Source organism: Lingula anatina, chromosome 1 (genome assembly GCF_051362555.1).
Source record: "Lingula anatina isolate TDL-2025a chromosome 1, LinAna3.0, whole genome shotgun sequence".
Taxonomy (NCBI): domain Eukaryota; kingdom Metazoa; phylum Brachiopoda; class Lingulata; order Lingulida; family Lingulidae; genus Lingula; species Lingula anatina.
The window spans coordinates 17842994-17862025 of record NC_141767.1 but is presented as its reverse complement, the minus strand read 5'-3'; the positions used below and the strand labels follow the sequence as shown (position 1 = coordinate 17862025).

Genomic DNA, 19032 nt, shown 5'->3' with positions numbered 1-19032 from the left:
TCTATATATTATAAAAGTGTGAACATGGTGTAATTATATACTTTGATTATAACTGATCCGCAGTTTGAAAAAGTGACCTTCACCTTGTGGGAGTAAAAAGGGGAAACTGGAGTAGGGATTCTAAATTACTATTTGTAAATTCATCAAATTAAGCTTCAATTATGGATGAAGACGGATTACCATTAGTAGGCCCAGGGGTAGATTTTACAAAGGTAAAAAGGGGAAGTGAAATAAACGTACCACTTAACTTTAAAGCATTTGAAAGTTTTTTTTACTTCAGGTTTTTGAAGTCGGTTTGCCTGCAGTCATGTGATTTTCGGCATTAACGTCAAGGCATTTTTGCAGTACCCCCCCCCCCCCCAACACCCCACATAACCCTATGATGTTCAATAATTTTTTCTAAATTAAATTATGTGGTGACTTTAAGCAATGTCTCCGTTATTCAAATAATTATTCTTGCAACTCATTTACTAATTTTAAGATATTTTTACATGAAACTTTGCCCTCCTATTATTATTATGAGAGCTGAGGTTATCACTAGGGTGAAAATTTGCTGTAATTTCATTGTTAAAAAAACTTGAATGTTTATTTAAAAAGATAAAAAATAACTTAGTAAATTTCAAAACTAATTTATTTGAATAGCAGAGACATTAACCAAAGCCACCACATAACTCCGTTTTGATAAGCATTAAAAATAGTTACAGGGTGGGGGGAACACTGCAAAAGTACCAGTGTCAGAACAATACATATATATGTTAAAATTTTTAAATATCCAAGGCATTTTGAAGTGTTCATTTTGTTTGTATCATCACACATTTTTGTTGAATTTTATGATATATTTTGGCACAAATACTTACCAGTGGATAATAATTTCATGTGGACATTCAGAGTTAGTCGATTGTTTTTTATTATTATTATAATTTTTTTTGAAGTTTTTTTTTTTTGTATTAATCTCTTAAGAGATTATTACTGAGGGTAGTAATCTTTGAAGGTCCACATGTTCAAGATAATTGAGATAACTACTGTTTTGGTAGTAAAATACGTTTTATTATATTTCTTTGTGTTGTTTACAAGGTATTTATTGCAGAATTTTGAATCTCATATGAAGAGTTGCTAATTATTTAATCACCTTTGGTAATATATTTGGCCTTTAAATTACCCTCTTTCCTTGTGAATGACAGTTTCCTGTGTTTTTACTTGGGACTAGACTTTTAGAATTCGACCCCTAAAATATGTTTAACTTTCAGCATGCTTGAACAACTATATTGTATATATTCACCACATATATCAGAAGGGCTTTGGGAGGTCAGGTAGTGTGTGACCTGTATTATATCTTTGTTAGACATCCAACTTATTTTGGGCCATTGTTTTGTACACAAGAAGAGTTAAAATCCTAAATGAAAGAACTTGAGTATGTTGCAAATTTGTATACCAAAGATGTATACCTATACTAGCTAAGCTGCCACCATGATAGCTAAGGTAATTTATCTAAAGACCGCACTAATCTACCTGGATTACTGTGGTATTTAAAAGTAGTTTTATGTGGTTTTTAGATTTGGTGACAGACAAGTGTGTGCATGCATACCCAACCTTCCAAGTTGCCCCCACCCCCTCCAACACACACACCCACATACAATATATATATATATATATATATATATATATATATATATATATATATATATATACTTGAAAGTCAGAAAGCAGTCTCTAATGCAACTGCTCTAATGTATATTTTGTTTTACTTAGCCCACAAGATCATATTGATAACCAGTACTAATGTAAGGTGCTCAGTTGTGCATTTGTCTCACTTTTCCCCTTTTCCTCAGTAATAGAGGCTATAGTACTCAGCTGGTACTTATAGTTGTTGTTTCTGTTTCTAGGTCGGAGCAATTCACCATAAAAGAACAGTAGCATTCCTTAACCATTTTGTCATCCACACATCAAGATTTCTTAACAGGTTTTCATGTGTTTGTGAAGAAAAGCTTATGCATCTGTCAACTAGAATCCAGAGGTTAGAGACAACTATGAACATGCTGGAAACAAAGGTAAACTTATACTGGATATGATATTGTCATGCCTACATATAGTTGTATCATGTATGCAATACAACACTAAAAATACATAATTACCATTGTTTTGGACTTTTGCTGTTCTCCTAGTTTTTATATATAACAAGAACAGATAGACTGTTTTAAAATGTATGATGACTAAAATTGATATATCATTTATTAATATATTGAATAACACTTGAGCCATAAATCCAGGGTATATGGTATTGTGACAGTAAATTGTTCAGATTAAATATTTTATCAGTCAGTTATTTTTGGGTAGATATCTTCCATTCCTGGCCTGGAGAACATAACAGCCCCAGCCAGTAGTGCACCCTCTTCTGGAACAGCAGACACACAAGCACCACCAGGTACAGCACCAGTGGCACCACCAGCACCACCACCAGCAGGGGATTCTGCTGCACCAACAGCAGCACCCAATGCAGAACAACCAGCACAGACTGAGGTATACCAGATATTTCCATCACTACATAAATAAACCTGATATCATGTTGACAAGAGGTTTTAAGCAATTCAGTCCCAATTTCATGTCTCACAGCCATATCCTGAGTCACCCCTGAACAAACAATAATTACACATGTAGATTATTAAAAGTTCAAACTCTAACTATGAATCAGATGAGATTTGGCAACATTTGACCCTTCTTATGTTAAGATGAATTGACATATATTATTATATGAAACAAAAGTCAAATGTAAATTATCTCCTCATAAAAATGCTGATGAAGGTGTTTTGTCACAGTGGTGCAATAAATGGATATTTATGTCATTTGTCTCTTTTATTTCAGGAACCACAGCCAGAAAAACCAAAAATGACAGTTTCCCAAGATCCAAGATATGCAAAATACTTTAAAATGGTGACAGTGGTGAGAAACATTTATGAATGAAAACGTAATGATTATTTGATTAATTGTAATCATTATCAGTCATTAAAATTTGCGTGATAAAAAATTCCCTGGGTGCCAGAAAAATAGCAAAGCAAAACAAAAACATTGGGCTTATAATCTACTAGGATTAAATTAGACTGATCATGATTCTTTTACCAAGTAACTAAGAATGCAAATCCTATTTTTGCACCCTGTTATAATAGTTTTGGGTATTTTTGCCTTCTTCAGGGAGTTCCTGCTGCAGCTGTGAGGCCAAAAATGTTAGCTGAAGGTTTAAATCCAGATCTTTTAGAGTATGTTCGATTTTGGGGCTCTTGAATTTTGTTTATGAGTTACAAAATTTCCAACCTTATGAGTAAGCAAAATGAGTAAATTTCACATTTATTCGTGATTTTTTGTATCAGTTTTTAACCTGTATGGCAGCTTGGAGAAATGTTGGAAACACTTTGAAAAAAAAGCAGTCAGTTAAAAGAGTCATACACCTGCAAATTAAATGATATAATTCAGTGCATAACATAAAAACTAGCTGATGACTTTTAGTTTTGGCAATAGGTATTGAAATAATGAAAACACTTTAATGCTTGTATGTGTTATCATTTTGTGATTCTTGTATTTTTTCAGAACTCCAGATGCTCCTGCCCCAGAGGGAGAAGAAACTAAAAATAAAGATGATGATGCTTCAGATTTTAGTGACAGTGCTTCAGATGACAGCAGTGGAGGCTTTAGTGACTAAGACTTAAGTGTTTCAAGTGTACAGCATTGGAAAATTCATTCAACAGGCCTCCTGTTATATTTTCAAATAAGGGAATATGTGATGTTTATGATATATGACCCTCCTCTCACTGAGGAATCTGCCTGACTGACAGAATTTCGTCATCAATGGATGGTGCTAAGGATTGCAATAAACTGTTTAGTTTGCAATTTATAATTGATTAAAATGAGCTGTAAGTTTCAAGTTCATTATGTATTACTGAAATTTTTCAGTATATATCAATATATCTCTGTGACAGAAATGATAAGATGTGGATTGAGACATTTTATAAGATTAATAAATATTTCAAATGTTTCTATAAATCAAGCAACATTATGAAAAATTCTGTAAGTGTATACACAAATAAATAACAATTACATTATTAATAAAAATGGCTTCACTGATTTATGGTACTTCCTGCAAAAGGATAGTTTTGTTCACTACATTGGATAATAATTTATCATGTGATTCAGTCAAAAGTTTTTTTCTCCTAAGTGGCTTAATATGGAGCGCCGTTTGTACAAAAAAGATGAAAGTATCCTTTTGACCAGATTTTTTTTTTTTGAGAGGTGCTAACATCATTTTGAGATCGTCATCATTTTGAAATAGTAATCACTCCCCCCCCCCCCCCCCCCCCCCCATTAATTTTGCCCCGCTATACACGGATCCCTGGATGCGTTAGTTCCTTTTCCCACCGTTCGTTATGAGACGACCCCTGGTTTTGTGTCATCTCGCGCAAAGCATGTCAGTATCTCAAAACAATAAACTCGACATGCAAAATGATAAAACGACTTTGCAGAAAATACTTTTCTCTCAAAATGATGAAAGTGACGATCTGAAATATACTGTACATGTACCGTACGTTAAATAACATTGACAAGACTGAAATTTAATAATTTTGAACAAATTCACATAATCTAGGAAAAATATTTGTATAAGCGCAGCGCTGGTTTTTGAAACAATCAAACTTGGATAATATTTCCTTAAAGCATGAGTTTTTATCTAAATTTTTTGCTTTATTGATATTCTGTTGGTCAAGGGTGGTTCTTTTCCCGATGTCAGGAGAATATATTATTATTGAAAAGAATATAGTTTTTCATTATTTATTTTTAGGTTATTTTAAATTGAGTCAAACTCCAATGACATGTGCATGCATTTTGTTCACCCTGCAAGCAACAACTTGAACCATTTTTATCGTGTCAGCAAGGTCATTTGCAAATAGCTTTTATCAGCGCATTGCGTTAGTAAGCACCTATAAAGTCACTAAGTCAAACTGAATAAGCATGTTTTATATATTATGCTGATTCAGTGCAGCTGCCATCACCATCACTGATGTGACACATTCCTTTGTGCATGACTTTAGTGACAGGCGGAGAGTGGATTAATGGGAAAACCAGTATTAGCCAGTATTAGCCGGTTATTTATTAACCGCTCCCCGTTCACTCTCAGACAGTAGGTATAAAGCAAGGATTCGTCTTATTCATATAGACCATAGGCCTAATTATGTTCATATCTTAACTATGTAAATTTATTATTTTTTATATTCTTTTTCATATTATGTGAAAAATTGCAGTGGTTAAAACCCCCCTAAAAACCGCTGTTCTGTTTTAAATAAATGGGTCATCCATTTCTAAATAAGGGATGTCATATGGCCCTGCAAAAGGTTGAAAGGTCAAAAAGATATCTCTATATGGAGATAGGCGTTACCAAATCACTCAATCAAAATTTCGTTACTTAGCAACAACGGCTGACATCCAACGGATGACAGCAACGTATAAAAGGAAGCTGCATTTGAATGTTCATCAGTTAAAGCGGTAAAAAGGGGGAATCTGATTTAAATTCACTAGATATAAGTCCATCAAAACCGTTGACCAAAAATGCGTGAAATAGTTCATCTGCAAGCAGGCCAGTGTGGCAATCAAATCGGGGCAAAGGTACGTACCTTGGACAATACTGCATAAAAGCATATCTGATAAAGAGCACTATAATCATGCGAATAGAAAAAATATTGATTTATAATTTTAGAGACCGCTCTATTTTTCAGCAACATGTATTGTTTAATATCTAGTCCCGTGTGCTAACAGTTATATCATCTTATTACAGTCCTACTTGATTTCATTTAGACAACAGACACGTAGATTTTTAAAAGGGGTGAAGAACTAGAATTCAATACTCGGACTTGGCCCAGTCTTTACAAAATTGGGTGCTACGGAAGTTTATACTTCGGTCAATATTCCTTTAGTTTGTTTATTTAAAAGGCATTTTGGATTATAGATTTTAAAAGGCCTTATTGATTAAATTCTTGAATTTATTTTTAGTTTTGGGAGGTGATCTCAGATGAGCATGGCATTGATCCAACAGGCACCTACCATGGCGATTCAGATCTGCAATTGGAAAGAATCAACGTGTATTACAATGAAGCAACAGGTGGAAAATATGTTCCCCGTGCAGTGCTTGTGGATTTGGAACCTGGAACCATGGACTCCGTCAGATCTGGACCTTTTGGACAAATATTTAGACCAGATAACTTCGTCTTTGGTATGTTTGTTTCAAATATATGAAAAATTTATCAACTGTAAAAAATGTTGCAAAAATAAGGGACCATTCCCACAGATATTTGGATCGATCTATCTCCCTGGGGAGTCTCACTAAATTGCTATTAAACTAACCAGCTTAAAGGTCTGTCACGCCTAGTGAAGGGGTAATTATATTTACCCCTAGCTGATTCAGTAGGCGTGACAGACATTTAAGTCTCTTGAGCTGATAGCAATTTAGCGTGGACCCCCAGGGAGTTAGGTCGATCCAAATGGATTGATCCAAGTATGGGAACCAAGTCTAATTTAAGCAATTTTGCTACTCTCGCTTATTGTATTGGGAGGATTTTATTTATCCCTATTTTCTATATAGTGTGGCAGCATGTTCATATTGCTTTTTCTATTCCGTAGGTCAGAGTGGTGCTGGAAACAATTGGGCCAAAGGTCACTACACAGAAGGTGCTGAACTTGTAGACTCTGTATTAGATGTGGTGCGAAAAGAGGCAGAAAGCTGTGACTGTCTTCAAGGCTTTCAACTCACACATTCTCTTGGTGGTGGAACTGGCTCTGGAATGGGAACTCTTCTCATCAGCAAGATTCGTGAAGAATACCCTGACAGAATCATGAATACATTCTCTGTGGTGCCATCTCCTAAAGTATCAGACACTGTAGTCGAGCCATACAATGCTACCCTGTCTGTGCATCAGCTCGTTGAAAATACAGATGAAACTTACTGTATTGACAATGAGGCTCTGTATGACATTTGTTTCCGCACATTGAAACTAACAACCCCAACTTATGGCGATTTGAATCATCTTGTATCAGCCACTATGTCTGGTGTCACAACATGTCTCCGCTTCCCAGGCCAGCTGAATGCAGATCTGCGTAAATTGGCTGTAAACATGGTACCGTTCCCCCGACTCCACTTCTTCATGCCAGGGTTTGCTCCTCTCACATCTCGTGGTAGCCAGCAGTATCGTGCTCTGACTGTCCCTGAGCTAACCCAGCAGATGTTTGATGCCAAGAACATGATGGCTGCTTGCGATCCTCGCCATGGACGCTACCTTACTGTTGCTGCTATGTTCCGTGGTCGCATGTCTATGAAGGAAGTTGACGAGCAGATGCTGAATGTGCAGAACAAAAACAGCAGCTACTTTGTTGAATGGATTCCCAACAACGTGAAGACTGCAGTCTGCGACATTCCACCTCGTGGATTGAAAATGTCTGCCACTTTCATCGGTAACAGTACTGCTATCCAAGAGCTGTTTAAGCGTATCTCTGAGCAGTTCACCGCTATGTTCCGGCGCAAGGCTTTCTTACATTGGTACACTGGTGAGGGTATGGATGAGATGGAATTCACTGAAGCAGAGTCCAACATGAATGATCTGGTGTCTGAATACCAGCAGTATCAGGATGCAACTGCAGAAGAAGAGGGTGAATTTGATGAAGAGGAAGAAGAGGAGATGTAATGGGTTAAGACTGAATATTGAAAATGTTGACTGTCAACTCCATTTGAGACTAAAAGAATGAAAATTTTTTATCTAGTCACTATTCAGAGTTGTGAAAATGTGTAGATTGCATTCATGTTTGATGTGGATTTTTATCCTGCATGAATAAAAAATACTTCATTTCAACTTATTTTATGTTTTAAGGGACCAGTCTTTTGTTGAATGTGAAATGAGAGGATGATGTACACTCTTTTTAAATTGGTTGGATTTCAATTTGATAGATTTCCCCTTGTGCATAAAAATTGATGTGCTGTTTAGACTGCACATTTTGGATTAATTTTCCTTGTCCATTTTACTACTAACACAGATGGATTCCTACAATCTACATAATCATAATTGTACCCAGAAAATTGAAGAATGCCTGTTTTAAAAATGACAAATTTGTGTAATGTATGGCAGATGCATTGACTTAGTTGTGACATCTTTGCTGCCCCCCCCCCCCCCCCCCCAAAAAAAAAAAAAAAAATGCTGTCTGGCAATAAGGTACCATTGCTTCACTTAAATCCAGCTTGGACATAATAACAAGTCCAAGAATCCAGCAAGGGGTTTCAATAATAATAATAATAATCTTTATTGAAATATTGCAACCCTAAGGTTGAAGTTATACATATATATACTTTTTTATTTATTTTTAAAGAAATTTATTTTTAAATCTGAGAAGCCTGGTCATTTTTGCCCCTGTTGCACTTTACAGTATAGTCGCTCTCACCTCCCCAATTCAGTTTCTTTAATTCTCCATTCCCAATATCCATGTTATACCGATTTGCTTTTTACACCTTGAAATTCAGAGTTCTGACGTTAATTTAGCCATTAGAATCTGGAAGCAGCCAGTCACTGTTATGGGTAAAGCGATACATTTCCAAAAGATCAAAATCCGGATAGTTGTACATGACAAATGTAATATTAAAAAACCTTGTGCATATGTCGTCACACGGGGAACGTCTTATGCCCCTATTTCACACAGACCACGAATCCCAAGAATCGCCAGGAATTGACAGATTTCAGGATTCGTGAGAATTCGTGAGATTTTGCAAATTTTCTTGCTAATTCGACACGTTCTACGTTTCAGTTACGATACAGGTGCGATAGTGTTACGAATATACGTGGGATTCGGCTGGAATCGCACGAATATTGTCAGAAAATTCACTACGATTTTTTGGAATCGGGAGTTCGTGGCCATATGAAGAAAAAAGTGAAAGAACCCCTCGGGCAATCCACAACCAGTATTCATTTTGTTCAAGAAAAGTGGCTTGTGTGTGAAGTTGACACGAGAAAACGAGAACGAAACTTATTTCCCGCTGCATTAAGTGCATGCAAAGATAAATTAAATGAAAAAAAATGCATAATGTTCACGTAGCCCGAATAAGAATTATTTTTGTACGTGTAGCAATGCACTCGCGCTCAGCCCGTTGATGAAATAAAACGTTTTCTTATTCAACAAGGTCATGCATGGAGTATACATAGTGATTTTAAAATACTTATTTTGATCGGGATTTTTGAATTTCGGTTGACAGGTGCGCTTTTACTAAGTTGTTTAATGTGATTCTGAGATACATCTGATGAAGGTGAAAGACAAAAATGATTGCATTACTCCAGTTTTAAAAAGTTTAAAACCGAAGAGATTATTTTAATTAATAAATAATGTGGTTGGACTATGGTGCACAAATTATTCTTTTTTTAATTACGAGGAACATAGGCACACAGTTATTCTAGTTTCCGTAAGCACAACTACGACTTTTTCAAAGTTTCAGAGAAAAACATCGTAGTGCAAGTTTTCTGTTAGTCCCTCCCCCGTCGAACTCATCTGTCAGATTGATAACCACGTGATATGGTATATTTGGGTGTTAGCGCAAGCGCTGCACACTATACATATTAAGCAGATGATTCATAGCAGCAGTAGCAGCGAGAACATCAGCAGCAACAGTTGAGCCCAGCCTTTCTAAGACCCAGACACCAGACAAACACGAGACAACTATGCGCGAAATCGTCCACCTCCAAGCTGGCCAGTGCGGGAACCAGATAGGGTCTAAAGTAAGTTAGGATCAAGACAGCGCTGCTAGAAAAACGCAGCCTCTCCCTAAAGATATAGATAGAAGATGTTTGACCTGATGACGCATCAGTGCTTCCAACTCTATGGCTTTGGTTAAATAATGTTTTTGTATGCGGGTTTTCATAGACCGGCTACTTTGCATGCTGTGACTCGAGAAAGCATTTCATTACCGTCTATAGACAGAGCTACAGGTATTACTAGCATTCGCCTCAGCTACGTTACATTTTTACAGGTAATTTACCCATTTTATTGACGTCGAGTCATATTAAAAATTACAACATTTATTTGTCATTCTTAAAAACTGCTGCAGACAAAAAATCACTTTATTTTCTATTTAAAAATATTAGCACAAAAAAGGTGCAAATAACCTTTAAGATGATAGGCCAATAATTCAACATCTTGTAATTGAAGAAAAATATATGTGAAAAATACGATAACAGCAGTGAATGCATCTCTTAGCTGCACCTGCTGATTATCAGCAAATGAGGTATTAAAACATTGCAGACAGAAAGATCCTGAAACATGAATGAACAATTATAAATCTGTTTTAATAAAAATAAAAAAGTTCATAAATATAAAGAGGTGTCCCAGGATTAGACCAAGGAGTTATAACAGAAGGAGATTACACGCAAGCCTTTCTATTGTCCGATGTCTGTTACGGTGGGCGGAGCTAGCTACGGGGGGCCTCCGGTCTCAAGGTTTCGTCTGCGTCGCTCTCCTCAGCTTGGAGATAAATTTCATATGCGTTATTTCGCGTTAGAATTCGAGATCAGTAATGTCAAAGCGCCGCTGTATGCTGACGATTTTTTTCACAGGTAATTATTTGGACGATGTGCTGGAAGGGAACGATATCATAGAAAGCGATTATAAGGTGGTGACTGAGGATGGTCGCCATGAGCTTTTTTTAGTCGGTGATAGATGGCTTTTTTATGGCACAACCCGGTGAAAAATCACCAAGGAGAAGTCAAAAGAAAACGTCCCAACTGTGGTTTGTGAAAATGACATTCAAGTGAACGTCTGTCCTCACTGCCAAAGGACATAATATTAATACATTAACGTTTGGACCCTCCTGCCCTTGGGTCCCATAAACATATACATTGTGACAGTGCCTGCGCTTTGTGTCTGGTTTTAAATTTCTTAAAGTATTTTTTCTCTCACTCGGTATAATTTTAATATTATAATGCATTTAATTAAAATTTTAATCCAAGGTTGAGGCAATGCCACGACACGTCAGTTTACTGAATACTCGTTATAAATTTCTTTATCTTGGAAATTTCCCTTTTTTTCAGGATTATTTGACACGTACTAACACTGTTCATATTTGTCGGTAAACAAGTGCACAGTGCTATACATTAAGAATAATTTTTATTAATTCATAAATATATTTATGTACAAAATATATCAGAAATTTTAGTATTCACTGAGCTCTTTAAAGTGAAACAAATAAAGATGAGAATATTGAATTTCAAACTATTATTTACTATATTAACTTAAAATATCTTTTAAGTCAACTCTATACTCAAGCACTCTATACTCTATACTCATGAAAGTAGCATCTGTGAGTAAAACCATTTTATTATATCAATAGAAGAACAAAAACAAAAATTTTACACATAAGCAGTAATAAATGAAGTCATAAGAATGATTAAGTTGCTACAGTTTTCCAGTTTTATGCAGTCTATGATGGCATTTTTTTCAATCGTGCAAATATAAATAATTATATTCTTTTTTATCTGACTTGCTGATACCAGTCTGTGCCAGATACTATTCCACTTACAGGCCAGCAAGGTCTGAGAATCTAATGGGCCGAATGAAAAAAAAAAAATCCTAGAAGATAAAGTGGTTAATTCTTACAAATAGGATAAAAAACATGGGATTTTCAAAAGGTTATTATAGATCAAGACAACACTTAGTAAGAACATTTATAAAATGTAACAGCTGAAAAAATTAACTGGTAAGTAAGCAGTAAGTGACTACTTTAAAGAAATTTCACTGAAACAGAAATTTCACTGGCAATCAGGTAGACAGTTATACCATGGCACTCAACAATTTATGTATAGGTTTTGAATTTTTTTCCATGTAACAGTAACATAAAATTTATGTCCACTTTTGCAATGTATAGAGTCAGTTAGGTGACTGAAAATATTTTAAAATGTCATAAAGGAGCACTATTAATTTAATGCAATCTCTGTTGGCCAGTCTTATCCAGTTTCTTCTCCAAAAAGGACAACTCAAGTGAGAATTTCTTCAGGGCCTTTTCTTCTGCCTTGCTAATGCCATGCCACTCAGAAAAGAGAGAAACCTGTAGGTTAGAAAAAAAAACATAATAATAGCATTATGAACTACTAGTATCCATGTAGTCATTATGGAATTACGCAGTGAAGTTTAATGTGTCTTGTTATGACTTGACTGAAATAATGTTCACCACATAAATGAACAATTTACAACTAAATTTATATAGAACATCAAGATTCATGATCACAAGCTAATAACCCCAAGAAATTGAAAGAAATTGTATTTATTACAAGAAATTATTTAAATCCGCCCTGGTTCCTACTCTTCTGACAGGACAAAAAGGGGATTTCAGAGAGGCTGGTTGCTAAAAGGAAAATGCCCAAGGTTGTTGTATTTTGAAAAAAAAAAATTAAAAAGGGTACTGTTGTTAGTGAATGTTTAATGCATCTTAGGCATTATGACAAAAGTAACTTACTTCAGACACACTGACCTCCTTTTTTCATTGACATATTTTAATTTTTTTCCAGCCTGACCATAATTCATATTTTCAATGCAGCCTTCTCCCATATCTATAATAGAAAAAAAAAACTTGAGTAGTGTTAAGATATGCATGTCAAATTCATTATCAATTTTGAGAGAATTTCTGTTTCAACACTACAAGATGAAATATTTAATTTCAAGTAATGAATAAACCTTAATAGAGTTCTATTCTTTTGTAACCACCAAGGCAAAGCTTCTTTCTTAAAATGAACTGAAACATCCAAGCTTGCCACCTAACATGCCAAAGTAGTGAAGTATAATTTAAGTAGAGAAGCAAGTACCTCTTAATTATAGAGGTGTCTTACACAATAAGGTGTGTCTTACACACCTTGACTCAAAGAGAGATGTGTAGTGAGATAACAGGTAAAGTAATTGGTGGAGCCTAGGTGAACTTAAAACCTTAAGACTTTAAATTAAGAAGCACCAGGATTCACGTGTGTTCTTTTTTCAAAGGTTTAATATGAATTAAAACATATATATGTAAAAAGAAGACTAAATAAGTTAAAAATAACTATACCAAAGACACTGTGAAGTCAAACTTCCTGTTAGACCGCCATGATGGGAAATGCTGGGTGGAGGCAAAATTTTCCAGTCAAAAAAACTGAGCACTTTACTTTAACAACAAAGTTACCACTCCAAAGCCACCCACCATGGTGAGAAGAAAAATGATGACCAACTGTCATGATAAGTCTTTTTAGATTTAAACATGAAAAAGGTAAAGGCCAAAATGGTACATTTACCCATAACACTAGAGTAAAAAATTGGTATTCTGAACAAATCAGGTTATTTTTTTCAAGAAATATTGGAGCAGTATCCATGCAATATATACCACGCCACGACCAAGATGTTCAAGAATCTAAACACACCAATTTTTTTTATAATCTTGCATTTGAAAAGTACAAAAAGCGGTAAGGCTTTTGGCCGTAACAAGCGTAACACTTTTTGATCGGAACTCATGAAAATTGTCAATTGTCGTATCCAAGCTAGACCACATGTAAAATCGCAAAAAAAAACAATACTGCTCAAGCAAGTGTGTTGCACACAAAACAATAAGATAAATTTTATGACTGTCATGTGACACAAGTTTCAAAAAGTAGGACGAAAATGTCTTTTGGAGTAATTTTTTTTCGAAATATTAACAAGATGGCGGCTTAAGCATCTGCTTGTTATTCGGCTACTGAAAGTGCACCTAAGTTTTATTCTTTGCTGTTGCCACAAATTACTTAACAATTGCAACTGTATAAAGACCAAACTTTCTTCATCTGATACTATATTTATAGGCACTTGTTATGAGTGGGAAATATTTTTCGTGCAATATTTATTCTCCACACACCACCTCGCGAGATCAACGTGTAGCTGGACACTTACACAGTGAGACCCTACGACATAAAAGTTGCAATTTATCTTCATATTTCGTGTAGTTATGCATTTAAAAGCACTTACCTGTTTTTTGAAAACCTTGTCCAACGTAATATCATATAAATTCTGTATTTCTCTCATTTTTTAGAAACTTGGGACTCCGTTTCTGTTTCTGTCCTCAAAAATCAACAGACGAAGGCACAGATACTAACAAACGAGATTTAAACGAGAGTAGCAATTAAGCGTAACAGAGATAGGCATCCATTGTTCTCTGGGTTCTATTCATTCCGACCAATGAGAGACCGTAATACGGGCTCCGCCCCCACGCGTGTAATCTCCTTCTGTTATAACTCCTTGATTAGACCAAATAGCCAGGCTGAACCAGTAATAACCAGTTAAGGGTCCTTGGCCTAAGAAAACTGGAGAGGATGAAAATAGTATCCCACATATTTCTATATACAGGTGCAAGTGTAGGCAAAACCCATTGATTTTTGAGGAAGAGTAATCCAGTTACTTAACCCTGAAAGATGGACCATATGTGTCTTCAGCATACAAAGAAGCAATTAACACACCCTTTTTCTGTTAGATTATTAAGTGGGAGATAGAAGAATACAAAATTAGTTAAAACAGTTTTCTCTATTAGGGAAAGATTCCCATTCATTCATATCTTTATTCATTCATTCATGTCTGTAATAGGCTTACAGGTGCAGGTCGTAAATAGTAAAAGAAAAATATATACTGGAAAAAAAAAATCACTTACGTGATGAACATTCAGGGTATGTCTAGATAACTTGCTATAACTAGCCTGATCAAGACAAGATGTTGCCAAAAATTAATTGCAGGCTTCAGTCTGCAGGTATGAACTGGTGTGCTAAATTATATAGAATATTAGTTTGCATTATTTACTTGGTGAAATGGTGTGTTAAAAGAGAGTAATTTTTCATGCTGGTCAAGCCTGCTGGAAAAAGTTCAGTGCATAAGCCTATGGAATGAGGCAGGCACATTGATGCACTCATTACTCTGAATTCTTTTGCCCTTGGAAAGGGTTAAAAAGTCAACAATGGCTCTCTTTTTTTGTAGGCAGATTGAAATACATATAATGTACATTTAATAACTTGATTACCTTACAATAAATACATTTAATTGAACCACTGGAAGCAAGGTCACTAGTAAACAACAATATAATCTGTGGAGATTTACCAAGGTCATGATATGTGGTGAATTGTGAGAAAGGAAGAACAAAGAATATAGAGATACATTTAAGGGGAAACTAGCCTGAAGTTAAACTGTAGTTTGGTAATTAATCATCCTTATTTTCCAGTTTTGGGAGGTGATCTCAGATGAGCATGGCATTGACCCAACAGGCTCATACCATGGTGATTCAGATCTGCAGTTAGAAAGGATCAGTGTGTATTATAATGAGGCATCAGGTGAGCTTTTTTATGACCAGGGATTAGTTATGGTAAAAACTCATTAAAATTGAACAAAATGAATAAAATTTCCACAAAACACCGTCTTAGTCGTAAGTTTTATTTTTAAATTATTTGAGTCTAAAGTTTTGAAGTTGCATGTTTGGCTTTGCGTCATAATGTTAAATGACTAAATAGAAAATTATAAAGTTTGAAAAATTGAAGAATGAGATGAAGGAGGTGTTTGAAATTGGTGAGTAATTACCGTTTAATCTGTGTGCATTTTAACATGGTATCAGGTAAGCTAATCATGTGTGAGCTTGGGTGGTACCCTCATCAGTGAGACAGACACTTGGTGACATCCAAGTGTGAACAGAATATTGGGGACTTCATTGAAACCAAAGGGCAATTCATTTACACACATTCTTATTCATATGAGGAATTTAGTAGGAACCAATTCTTTATGCAGATAAAGTATAGATGAGCTCTATTGTCACAGACTGTTTCCCCTCCATTATGGCAAATGCATGTTATGATATGTGACAAATATTAATAAAAATAGACAAATGAAAAAACAAGGAAGTTTTAACATAGAACTACAAAAGATTGTCAAATCAAGTGTTAGAACCAAATTGTATAATTCTCCAATGACTGGATATTCAGAATGCCAGACAAGCGGACAGGCATGCATAATTTGTTTTAAAGCAGCGTAATGTTGTATATGGATAGCATGGGTATGTTAATATGTGCAAAAATCAATACTGTCTGTAGCCAGAGTCTTAATGACGTGCACCATGTGGCAAGAAAGATAAGGTCATCAAGCAATTATAGAAATTGGATAAATATCTTGTATTACAGTAAAAATACTCCAGTAGTGTGTGTGTCTGCGTGTGTGTGGAAATGTTAATTTAAAACACATTTTAAACTTGGCAGTATATCTAAAACAAAAACATTAAGGATGAAAAAGGATGATGCAAAGCATAAAAGAATGAAGATGGAAACAAAACTTGCTTCTCTTATAGTAAAAATATTGACATCAATCAACAAACTGAGAACAAAGATAGTAAATGAAGCTTGTTTGAAATTTCTTTCAGGAGGCAAATATGTTCCGCGTGCTGTACTGGTGGACCTGGAACCTGGGACCATGGACGCTGTGAGATCTGGACCATTTGGGCAGCTTTTCAGACCAGATAACTATGTATTTGGTAAGGTTTTTTTGTTTTTATTTTATTTTTTTTTAAATTTATTTTTGTGACATGAAACATTTGTACTACTTTTCAGACCAATTAAGTGTGAATTTGGAAATCACATCAGATCTGGGCCATTATTATGTTTATGATCAGATAGTTCATAGAATTAGTTCAGTGTGGTCAGTCTCCTCAAATATTATATATCTGTTGAATGTTATTTCACTGTATGCTGTATTAACAGGTTTCAGCATTATCTTATCTACTCCTTTTTATGTCTTTGTGAAATACATGTGATTGCATTTATGAATGAAGGAAAGAGGAGGATCGTATTTTTTGGTTAAAACCTAAAAATTTGTTTATGCTTTTTCTGGTATATTTTCAGGTCAGAGTGGTGCTGGTAACAATTGGGCCAAAGGTCACTACACAGAAGGTGCTGAACTTGTGGACTCTGTATTAGATGTGGTGCGAAAAGAGTCGGAGAGTTGTGATTCTCTTCAGGGCTTCCAACTCACACATTCTCTTGGTGGTGGAACTGGGTCTGGAATGGGAACTCTTCTCATCAGCAAGATTCGTGAAGAATACCCTGACAGAATCATGAATACATTCTCTGTGGTGCCATCTCCTAAAGTATCAGACACTGTAGTTGAGCCATACAATGCTACCCTGTCTGTGCATCAGCTCGTTGAAAATACAGATGAAACCTTCTGCATTGACAATGAGGCTTTGTATGACATCTGCTTTCGCACCTTGAAGTTGACCACTCCAACTTATGGCGATTTGAATCATCTGGTTTCGGTAACTATGTCTGGTGTCACAACATGTCTCCGCTTCCCAGGCCAGCTGAATGCAGATCTGCGTAAATTGGCTGTAAACATGGTACCATTCCCTCGACTCCACTTCTTCATGCCAGGGTTTGCTCCTCTCACATCTCGTGGTAGCCAGCAGTATCGTGCTCTGACTGTCCCTGAGCTAACCCAGCAGATGTTTGATGCCAAGAACATGATGGCTGCTTGCGATCCTCGCCATGGACGCTACCTTACTGTTGCTGCTATGTTCCGTGGACGCATGTCAATGAAGGAAGTTGATGAGCAGATGCTGAATGTGCAGAACAAAAACAGCAGCTACTTTGTTGAATGGATTCCCAACAACGTGAAGACTGCAGTCTGCGACATTCCACCTCGTGGATTGAAAATGGCTGCCACTTTCATTGGGAACAGCACTGCTATCCAAGAGCTGTTTAAGCGTATCTCTGAGCAGTTCACCGCTATGTTCCGGCGCAAGGCTTTCTTACATTGGTACACTGGTGAGGGTATGGATGAGATGGAATTCACTGAAGCAGAGTCCAACATGAATGATCTGGTGTCTGAATACCAGCAGTACCAGGAAGCCACTGCAGATGATGAGGCTGAATTTGATGAAGAGGAGGGTGAAGAAGAAATAATGGAATAAGCCAGAGATTGTTGTTGTGCAGGAATTCATTTCAAGTATAGACAGTCACTTTTCTGTTATGAAAACAAAGATCTAAAGGAAAACCATCAACTTGAAGCACATCAAAACTAAAGAACAAGAGCAATCTTGAACTTAAAAAACAGTTTGTAGCACAGGATTGGATTTGAATATTGTCAAAGCTTTTCTCTTAGTTGTCATATTTTTTAAAATCTTTTAATTCATATGAATGATGTCACAGTTTTAATTTAATCTTTAGGTCACTCATTCTTTTTAAGCATAGGTGCAATTAACTGGCCACTGAAGTGCAATAAATTTAATATTGTACACCAAAGTGTAATTAATACGTTGCTAATCTAATCTATGTGCAATATAAAGAATCTTGCAGAAACAAAATCTTGGTGCTATGAAGGAAAAATATTGAATTTTCTTTTCTTTACTTTAAAAAAATGGAAAGATTGTCAGATTGCTGAAGAGGAGGAATTTGCAAAATACTTGTGCAATATTTGACAGAAATTTTTGTCTGGAAGGACATACATAAAAAAAAATTCTGGCGTAATTATCTGTGGCCACTGATTCTCAGTGGCACCAAGTCCCAGAATGTCAACTTTGAAGAGATTATTGTTGTTAAAGCTTAACTGTTATGGAACCTTGCCATGGAATAAAAACTTATTAAAAGTAGAAATGTTTTTTTTTCTTTAAACTTTCATCTCTTTCGTTTTTTTTTTTTTTTTTAGGACATCTTTGATTTCAATTTATTTCACTGTAGCTTAAATAACGCAAAACACTGTTTAGTGACATCATTTTATTACATAAAAACCCAAGTTTTCCATTTATTTTTGCAGTTTCAATCTTTTCATAAAAATCTTGATGGCTCCTTGAAATTGGTTTTCATTTAGTCATTTGTAAAGAAATGTAAAAAAAAAAAGGTGATCAAAAACTACTGACCTCTGTTGATAATGTAATTACATCAGTCTCTACCACAACCAGTGGAACAATTTTGGACCAGGGAGATTTTCTCGGACTTTAGTAGAAGTGAGTTGTCTCACTTA

At 35.6% G+C, this 19032-nt stretch overlaps 3 protein-coding genes and 1 long non-coding RNA gene across 8 annotated transcripts; 3 read left to right on the top strand and 1 right to left on the bottom strand.

Annotated features, from left to right (window-relative positions):
- Positions 1–52: 52 nt before the first annotated feature.
- Positions 53–4113, top strand: LOC106178160 (WASH complex subunit 3-like). 2 transcript variants are annotated; one of them, XM_013561226.2, is made up of 6 exons: positions 53–212; positions 1884–2048; positions 2335–2517; positions 2860–2937; positions 3187–3251; positions 3580–4113. In XM_013561226.2, exons 1-6 carry the CDS (start codon positions 162–164, stop codon positions 3689–3691), a joined length of 654 nt encoding a protein of 217 aa, XP_013416680.1. In that variant the 5' UTR covers positions 53–161; the 3' UTR covers positions 3692–4113. The 2 variants fall into 2 exon arrangements, with proteins under 2 accessions (XP_013416680.1, XP_086858343.1); XM_087002217.1 differs by having other exon boundaries at positions 3187–3313.
- Positions 4114–5455: 1342 nt separating this feature from the next.
- Positions 5456–7877, top strand: LOC106178170 (tubulin beta-4B chain). Its single transcript, XM_013561236.2, has 3 exons — positions 5456–5643; positions 6028–6247; positions 6655–7877. The coding sequence occupies exons 1-3, from the start codon at positions 5587–5589 to the stop codon at positions 7710–7712; spliced, it is 1335 nt and encodes a 444-aa protein (XP_013416690.1). The 5' UTR covers positions 5456–5586; the 3' UTR covers positions 7713–7877.
- Positions 7878–9607: 1730 nt separating this feature from the next.
- On the top strand, positions 9608–18665 carry LOC106178169 (tubulin beta-2B chain). The gene is made up of 4 exons (XM_013561234.2): positions 9608–9782; positions 15257–15365; positions 16439–16549; positions 16917–18665. Exons 1-4 carry the CDS (start codon positions 9726–9728, stop codon positions 17981–17983), a joined length of 1344 nt encoding a protein of 447 aa, XP_013416688.1. The 5' UTR covers positions 9608–9725; the 3' UTR covers positions 17984–18665.
- Positions 11359–14297, bottom strand: LOC147764034 (uncharacterized). Of its 4 annotated transcripts, none has more exons than XR_015332123.1 (3): positions 14020–14297; positions 12512–12605; positions 11359–12103 (listed from the first exon to the last, which is right to left on the bottom strand). It is a non-coding gene; the product is annotated as an uncharacterized LOC147764034 (long non-coding RNA). The 4 variants fall into 4 exon arrangements; XR_015332124.1 differs by having other exon boundaries at positions 12527–12605; XR_015332122.1 differs by lacking the exon at positions 12512–12605 and having other exon boundaries at positions 14020–14287.
- Positions 18666–19032: the final 367 nt, after the last annotated feature.

Excerpts from the sequence above, each read along its gene's own strand:
- LOC106178160 (XM_013561226.2), top strand. The coding sequence starts at position 162 with ATGGATGAAGACGGATTACCATTAGTAGGCCCAGGGGTAGATTTTACA. Across the intron at positions 213-1,883 it reads CAGGGGTAGATTTTACAAAG|GTCGGAGCAATTCACCATAA; the intron begins GTAAAAAGGGGA and ends TTCTGTTTCTAG. Across the intron at positions 2,518-2,859 it reads AACAACCAGCACAGACTGAG|GAACCACAGCCAGAAAAACC; the intron begins GTATACCAGATA and ends CTTTTATTTCAG.
- LOC106178170 (XM_013561236.2), top strand. The coding sequence starts at position 5,587 with ATGCGTGAAATAGTTCATCTGCAAGCAGGCCAGTGTGGCAATCAAATC. Across the intron at positions 5,644-6,027 it reads GCAATCAAATCGGGGCAAAG|TTTTGGGAGGTGATCTCAGA; the intron begins GTACGTACCTTG and ends ATTTATTTTTAG. Across the intron at positions 6,248-6,654 it reads ACCAGATAACTTCGTCTTTG|GTCAGAGTGGTGCTGGAAAC; the intron begins GTATGTTTGTTT and ends TCTATTCCGTAG.
- LOC106178169 (XM_013561234.2), top strand. The coding sequence starts at position 9,726 with ATGCGCGAAATCGTCCACCTCCAAGCTGGCCAGTGCGGGAACCAGATA. Across the intron at positions 9,783-15,256 it reads GGAACCAGATAGGGTCTAAA|TTTTGGGAGGTGATCTCAGA; the intron begins GTAAGTTAGGAT and ends CTTATTTTCCAG. Across the intron at positions 15,366-16,438 it reads GTATTATAATGAGGCATCAG|GAGGCAAATATGTTCCGCGT; the intron begins GTGAGCTTTTTT and ends AATTTCTTTCAG.